The sequence below is a fragment of the Mobula birostris genome, chromosome 28 (assembly GCF_030028105.1).
Source record: "Mobula birostris isolate sMobBir1 chromosome 28, sMobBir1.hap1, whole genome shotgun sequence".
Classification (NCBI taxonomy): domain Eukaryota; kingdom Metazoa; phylum Chordata; class Chondrichthyes; order Myliobatiformes; family Myliobatidae; genus Mobula; species Mobula birostris.
Window position 1 is genome coordinate 12,074,971 of NC_092397.1, and position 7,963 is coordinate 12,082,933.

General features: G+C 54.5%; 1 protein-coding gene across 1 annotated transcript in view; it reads left to right on the forward strand.

Moving 5' to 3' along the window:
* Positions 1–7,689, forward strand: part of LOC140188844 (mitogen-activated protein kinase kinase kinase 11-like) — a 113,480-nt gene extending 105,791 nt beyond the window's left edge. The window contains exons 9-10 of the mRNA XM_072245498.1: positions 1,576–2,043; positions 6,753–7,689. Of these exons, the coding sequence (XP_072101599.1) occupies positions 1,576–2,043; positions 6,753–7,300 (1,016 nt within the window). The 3' untranslated portion in view covers positions 7,301–7,689. The remainder of the gene's footprint in view (positions 1–1,575; positions 2,044–6,752) is intronic.
* Positions 7,690–7,963: the final 274 nt, after the last annotated feature.

Consider the following 7,963-nt stretch of genomic DNA (forward strand, 5'->3'; position numbering starts at 1 on the left):
TATTGTAACTTTGTTTGTCTATTATTGTGATTTAGATGAAGATCAGACCACATTTTATGAGTAATTAATGCAGAAAACCAGGTAACTGCAAAGGGTTCGCAAACTTTTCCTTAAAACAGTTTCAAGAAAAAGCTAATATATCAGCTAAATTAAATAACTGCAAAAAAAAGTAGTGAAGACTACAGGACCACAATGCTGTGCTGAACCAGCAAAGCAAAAACATGCAAACACTAATCCCTCCTACCTACCGCATGTCCATATCCCTCCATCTTCCTCACGTCTATCCACACGTCTGTTAAAGGCCTCCACCACCCAGGACATGCCCTCTTCTCACTGTTACCATCAGGGAGGAGGTACAGGAGCCTGAAGGCACACACTCAGTGATTCAGGAACAGCTTCTTCCCCTCTGCCGTCCGATTTCTGAATGGACATTGAACCCTTGGACACTACCTCACTTTATTAATATATAGTATTTCTGTTCTTTGCACGATTTTTAATCTATTCAATATACATATACTACAATTGATTTACTTATTTATTATTATTACTACTAATACTATTTAAGTGGGCACGTGGCCAGGTGGTTAAGGCATTGGACTAGCGACCTGAAGGTCGTGAGTTCGAGCCCCAGCCGAGGCAGCGTGTTGTGTCCTTGAGCAAGGCACTTAACCACACATTGCTCTGCGATGACACCGGTGCTGAGCTGCAGGGTCCTAATGCCCTTCCCTTGGACAACATCGGTGTCGTGGAGAGGGGAGACTTGCAGCATGGGCAACTGCTGGTCTTCCATACAACCTTGCCCAGGCCTGCGCCCTGGAGAGTGAACACTTTCCGGGCGCAGATCCATGGTCTCGTAAGACTAACCGATGCCCAATTACTATTTATTTTTTTATTACTTTTTATTATTTTTTTCTTCTATATTTTGTATTGCATTGAACTGCTGCTGCTAAGTTAACAAATTTCACGTCACAGTGATAATAAGCCTGATTCTGATTCTAATGTATTTGCCTCACCACCATACCGGGAAGTGCATTCAAAGCATCCACCACTCTGAGTAAAAATAACTTACCCCTCACATCCCCCCTCTCACCTTCAATGCTTGTCTTCTGGTATTAGACATTTCAACCCTGGGAAACAGATACTCCCTGTCCACTCTACCGACGCCCCTCATAAACCTCTGTCAGATCTCCGGTGCTCCGGAGGAAACATCCCAAATTTGCCCTTGCAAAGCCAAAGATATTTTTCATGGTATTTGTGTATGTGTGTGTACGACACCAATAAACTTGATCTAAAAGCCGCTTGGACAGGTACGTAGATAGGAGAGGTTGAGATGGGTAAAGGTTGGGGTGGAACTACCTTGGGTTGCCATGGAACAGTAGGGCCGAAGGGCCTGTGGATTTGGGAGGGCTCAGATCCCCAGCACTCTGAGGAGGGTCCCGACTGTCCCTACCCCTGTATGGACGCTGCCCCATCCGCTCAGTCCCGGGTCCCCGATGGGTAGGCAATACGTTCACGGGATGACATCGTAATCTCATTTCTTCCCCCCTCTCTCTTTCTCTTACAAAAAAACGGCAGCCGACGACACCAGGAGCGACGAGCAGCTCCCCGTCGACGCCCCTCACCTACCTCAGGCCGCCGCCGACCGCGCCGACGACGGCAGACCGGGCGAAGGCCGCTGGCCGCTAAAGAGCCCGCGCCGGGCGCTGCTAGCCAGCGCCGCCGTGCTGGCCTCGGTCGCGCTGGGACGCAGCCTGCAGCGCCTGCGCCTGGCCGACTCCGCGACGCAGGAGGCCCCCCCCGGCTGCGGCAATGGCGGCTCGCCACAGCTGACGCACTGCAAGAAGGCCCGGAAGGAGGCCGGCGAGCCGCCCGGCGACCTCATCCGCTTCTCCGACGGCCTGGACCCGTCCGAGGTGCTGATCGACCTGGCGCCCGCCAGCGGGCGGCCGCTGCTACTGCCCGGGCCCCCGGTGACCCCAAGGAGGGAGCGCAGGCGCGTCATCAGCGGGAGCAGGCCGTCGGAAATCAGCACCGACACTGCAGGTGAGGCTGCGGCAGGGGTAGAGGAGGGAAGAAGCGATGGTGCTGCCACGGCCAACGGGTTGGCCCCGAGGAGTAGCCTGGCACTGATACGGTGCCAGCGATCACTAACCAGGCTGCAATTCCCATCACGGCCAGTAATTTGTGCTAATTAATCCAATGAGGGCGATAGGTTGCACCATCCCCTCCCTGCCTGCAGGTGGCACTGTGCTCATTCAGTCCAATCAGTTTGAGTTTAATTGTCATTCACCCCTATAACCATATCCCATGGTGGGGGAGTCTAGGACCAGAGGGCACAGCATCAGAATAGAGGCAGGTCCATTTAGAATGGAGATGAGGAGGAATTTCTTCAGCCAGAGGGTGTTGAATCTGTGGAATTCATTGCCACAGACAGCTGTGGAGGCCAAGTCTTTATGTATATTTAAGGCAGAGTTTGACAGGTTCTTGATTGGTCAGGGTGTGAAGGGATATGGGGAGAAGGCAGGAGATTGGGGGCTGAGGGGATGGGGGGAATGACAATGGTCCAAATGGGCGAGTTCTGCCCCTATAGCTTATGGTCTTTTGGGAGTTGAATTGACTTTATTTCTTACATCCTTCACACACGAGGAGTAAAAATCTTTACGTTACATCTCCATCTAAATGTGCAATGTGCAGTCATAGTAATTTATGATAGTTTATAATAAATAGAACAGTCAATGTAACATAGAAATACACTCAGATCAGCGTGAGTTCATCAGTCTGATGGCCTGGTGGAAGAAGCTGTCCCGGAGCCAGTTGGTCCTGGCTTTTATGCTGCGGTACCATTTCCCGGATGGTAGCAGCTGGAACAGTTTGTGGTTGGGGTGACTCAGGTCCCCAATGATCCTTCGGGCCCTTTTTACACACCTGTCCTTGTAAACGTCCTGAATCATGCGAAGTTCACATCTACAGATGTGCTGGGCTGTCCGCACAACTCTCTGCAGAGTCCTGCGATTGAGGGAGGTACAGTTCCCGTACCAGGCAGTGATGCAGCCAGTCAGGATGCTCTCAATTGTGCCCCTGTAGAAAGTTCTTAGGATTTTTTTATATATAAGAAAATTCCTTTATTACAAATATCAGTGCTATACAATATATACAAAACAGTGACTAACACAATTACTTTACTACAAATAGACAATACACATTAAACCAAAATGTTTCCATCTCTATCAATGATGGCAATTACCCCCCGCCCCCCCCCCCCCATGGAGCCCAACGGTCCCGGAACGCCTCTAAGGTCGCCGTGTTCCTTTTCAATAATCACCCAGGCACGAATACACCCCCTGAGCATTGCCAGGCAGTCTGCCCGGGCAGATCCTCCCACCACCCGTTCCCAAGACCCACGGATGGCAGTTTTTGCCAGCCCCAGGAGCAAGTTGACAAGGACATCCTCATCCCTCTGTGCCCCCCTCCTTACTGGATGACCGTATATAAATAGGGTGGGGCTAAAATGCAACCAGAAGGTGAGAAGCAGCCCACGCAAATACGCAAAAAGGGACTGCAGCCTCACACACTCCGTGTACATGGTCTCCTCCAGCCCGCAGAAGTGACACACGGCTGGGAGATCCGTGTACAAACTAAAGAACTTATTACAGGGCACCGCTCTGTGCAGCACCCTCCAGCCGAGATCCCCAAGGTGCATGGGAAGAACCTCCTCGTAAAGGGACTTCCTCTGGGGACCCCTCTCACCCCCAGGTGGAAAGACCGACCGCCATGGCGTGTCGGAACGGTGGACAAGGGCCAGGAAGTGGAGGGTGTGGAGCAGCAGCCCATAAAGGTACCTCCTACTTGCATCCCTGAATGGGACTGTGGGTGTCGAGGAGAGACAGCTCAAGTCGTGTGGACTTGTCTCTCGGATAAGATAGTGGGGACTGGGCCCGACAAGCTGCTCAGCTTGAGTCGATCCACACACCCGAACCGCACCGACATCCGTTAGGCAGGGCAAGGATTTGGGGGCCCACACCAAACTTCCTCAACCATCTGAGGTGAAAGAGGCTCTGTTGTGCCTTTGTCACCACACAGCCGGTATCTACAGACCATGTGAGGTCCTCAGTGATGTTTATGCTGAGGAACTTAAAGCGGTTCACCCTCTCAACCCCAGATCCACTGATGTCAATAGGGGTTAGCCCATCTCCATTCCTCTGTAGTCCACAACCAGCTCCTCTGGTTTTGTGACATTCAGGAACGAAGCAACGTTCACCTGGACCAAGGTGCACAACACAGTACACATGACCCACACACAACACGTAAAGCGATATCATCTCAAATAAGGCATATTTGCGACCCAAGTCGATAAGTGAACAGTCCATCAGTAATGGCACTTCAGACCTGATGAGATCTGGGAGTTCAGTCGTCCCACGGCCTGGCGGGGTTGGGGTCGTGGTAGAAGCAGTTTCCCGTCCCCAGAGTCCACGTCCTACGGTTACGGTACCTCCTGCCTGACAGATTGCTGGATGGATGGGAGGGACAAGTATCTCAAATGGTTGGAAGAGGGAGACCCCCGATAATTCTTCCAGCTGTCCTGCGTAGGATCTTGTGGTCAGATGCCTCGCAGTTCCCCTACCAGCTGGTCAGGACACTCTCGCTGGTGCTCCTGTAAAACTTGGTCAGAATCGGGGGAGGCAGCCTGGCTCGCCTCAGTCTGCTGGAGGCTGTTCTTGGCTAAAAAGGTGGCGCCGAGGGAGCAGGTGAGGTTGTCCGTTATGTGCTGTCCCAGAAACTTGGGGCTCCTAACTCTCTCCACGGAGGAGACGTCCATGTACAGAGAGGATCAGTCAGCCTGCACCTTTCTAAAGTCCGCAGTCATCTTCTTCTCGAGCCCCATTCCCATTTCCCTCTCTCACCTTCTCTCCTTAGCTGCCCAGCACCTCCCTCTGGTGTTCCTCCTCCTCCCCTCTCTTCCATGGTCTTCTTTCCTCTCCCGATTGGATTCCCCCCTTCTCCAGCCCTGTATCTCTTTCAGCGATCAACTTCCCAGCTCTTTACTTCACCCCCTCCCCCTCTCCGGGTTCCACCTATCACCTACCACCTCGTACATCTTCCTCCCCTCCCCCCCCCCCCACCTTCTTTCTCCAGTCCCGACGAAGGGTCTCGGCCCGAAATGTCAACTGCCCTCTTTTCAGTCCCGCGAAGCCCCTCCAGCGTTTTGAGTGTGTGTGGCCTTGGATTTCCAGCAAGCCTGCAGGTTTTCTCTGGTTGGTGATTCTGCAGTCGTCTCGTTAGTTTGGCCCACGCTGAGCGCGTTCCACCAGCCGCTCTAACTCCTCTCTGCGTGCCGCCTACTCATTGGTGTCGATGAGGTTGCTCTCTGTGGTTTCATCTGCGAACTTGATGTCCGAACTGGATCTAGCAGTGCAGCCGTGCGCCAGCACCTCTAGGGGGCGCCGGTGCCCAGCTCGTTGGCTCTGGAGGTGCTACAGACTCCCTCTGCCAATCCTGCCCCTCCTCTGCCAATCCCCACCCCCCCGCCCCCGTCCTGAATTCTCGCACGTGTCTTAACACTTCGCGCCAGGTTCATCTCTAACCACCTACATATAGGCCATCAGCCCTCTTGCCTCGGCGACGTGATCCATGGGCCACTCTCCTCTCCAATTAGATTCCCCCTTCAGCACTTCAACTCTTCCACCAATCACCTGCCAGCATCTCACTACAAACCCCACCCACTCACCTGGACTGACCAATCACCTCCCAGTGTCTCACTTCAATCCCCCCCCACCCACTCACTGATCACCTCCCAATATCTTAGTTCCAACCCCACCCACTCACCTGGATTCACCAATCACCTGCCAGCATCTCTCTTCAAACCCCACCCACTCGGAATCACCTATCACCTGCCAGCATCTCTCTTCAAACCCCGCCCACTCACCTGGATTCACCTATCACCTGCCAGTGTGTCACTTCAAACCCCACCCACTCACCTGAATTCACCTATCACTTCCCAGCGTGTCACTTCAAACCCCACCCACTTACCTGAATTCACCTATCACTTCCCAGCGTGTCACTTCAAACCCCACCCTCTTACCTGAATTCACCTATCACTTCCCAGCGTGTCACTTCAAACCCCACCCACTTACCTGAATTCACCTTTCACCTCCCAGCGTGTCACTACAACCACCACCCACTCACCTGGATTCACCTATCAACTGCCAGCATCTCTCTTGAAACCCCACCCATTCACCCGGTCTCACCAATCACCTGCCATCTTGCCCCCACCCCCTTCCTCCCCAATTCTGAAGAAGGGTCTCGGCCGGAAATGCCGACCGTCGATTCCCCTCCGCAGATGCTGGCTGACCTGCTGAGTTCCTCCAGCAGTTTTGTCTGTGTGTGTGTGGCCTCAACCGCCTTGTCCCTGGTAATCCTGGGGAGCCTGATGGTCAGATTTCTGTTGGATCCAGTCCCTTGGAAATAAATTTGAATGTTGGGTAGCTACTGGCACTTGCAGGGGCGCAGGGACCCAGGAGGCTTGGTAGTGTAGCGGTTAGCACAACGGGTTAGCGTGCAGGCAACAAGGGTTCAATTCCCACTCCTCCTGTAAGGAGTGCGTGTTGGGTTTCCTCCGGGTGCTCTGGTTTCCTCCCACATGATTAGGCTAGAGCTAAATAGGGGTATATCCAGAAAACTTTTAAATTAATTATTTGATGTCTGTACTGGCCAAGTAGAAAGTTTTTACCTCCTCCTTTCTCTGTTCCTTCCAGGAGAGACTAACTCCCCAGCGAGGCTGAGGGACCAGGACACGTCTGGCTTCCCCCGCGTCCCCGAACACCGGCACCCCTGGGCCTGGCAGCGAGCGGAACACCCCAAGACGGCGGCCCTCCCCCGGCCCCGGCCCTCCCCGGCGCGTGCCAGGATCGACCCCTGGAGCTGCGTCTCCACCGGCCCCAGCGACCCGAGCCGGGCCCCGGGCGGCCCGGCGCCGGACCCCTTCGGCACGCCGGGGCCCCGGCCCCCCTCGCCCGGCAACCCCTTCCGCCCGCCCCAGCAGGGTGGCGCACCCTGGGAGCGCCTCCGGACCCCGGGACCTGGGAACCCCTTCGCCCCGGCGCCCGCCTCCGGCCCCCTCGCCGACGGAGCTGGCTTCTCGAGCTGCCCCTTCTCCGGACTGAGGTTCAGCCCCTCCGGGAGGGCCCCGCCGTTCCTGCCGCCAGCCGCCCAGCACCAGAGCCTCATCCACCTGGACTCCGAGGCGTGGGCCAAGGACTCCCTGCCACCCGGCTGGGACGTGGGAAAGTCAGTGCAGGGATGAGGACTCGCCAATCTTGATTGGAAGCGTTTTTCCCGCCCCCCCCCCGCCCCCTTACCTTGGACTCCATCCGCCGGACCGTCAGAGAGGGAAAGGCGGGCACCTCTTGCCAGGTGCCAGCTGGGAATCATTTCCCCCAATCGAGCTCGGACAAAGACTGGGACGCGCGGGCGTGAGACTCTCCCTCGCCGGTGCGTCCGCCCGCAAAGCGTGAGCGTGGGAGGGGGACGCAGAACGGGGGACCGCGGCCTCTGGGCCGAGCAAGACCCGCGGGCGGTCACAGCTGGCCCTTCTGGGCCTCGTGGTATTTTTAGGAAAATAAGTTTTACAAAAGAGGGACCAAAAAAAATATTATTATTAAATAAAACTTTCTGACCTCTCTCTGCCGATTTATTTGCTCTCAGTGCCTGGACTGCAGGTCCTGAGCTCCGGTATCACATCCGTTTTGGAATTATTTTTACCTCCTGAATATCGTTCTCCCCCACACCGACTGGTTCAGATGCACGTCTTGCTGTTTAAACGTATACATACCAAATGAAGCAATGTTCCTCCGGACCAAGGTGCACAACACGAGACATGCAGCGCCCTGCAAAAGTCTTAGGTGCCCAAAGGCTGATTTATACTAGTGCGTACTAGCTTACGCTGTTGTGGACCATTTACACTTGT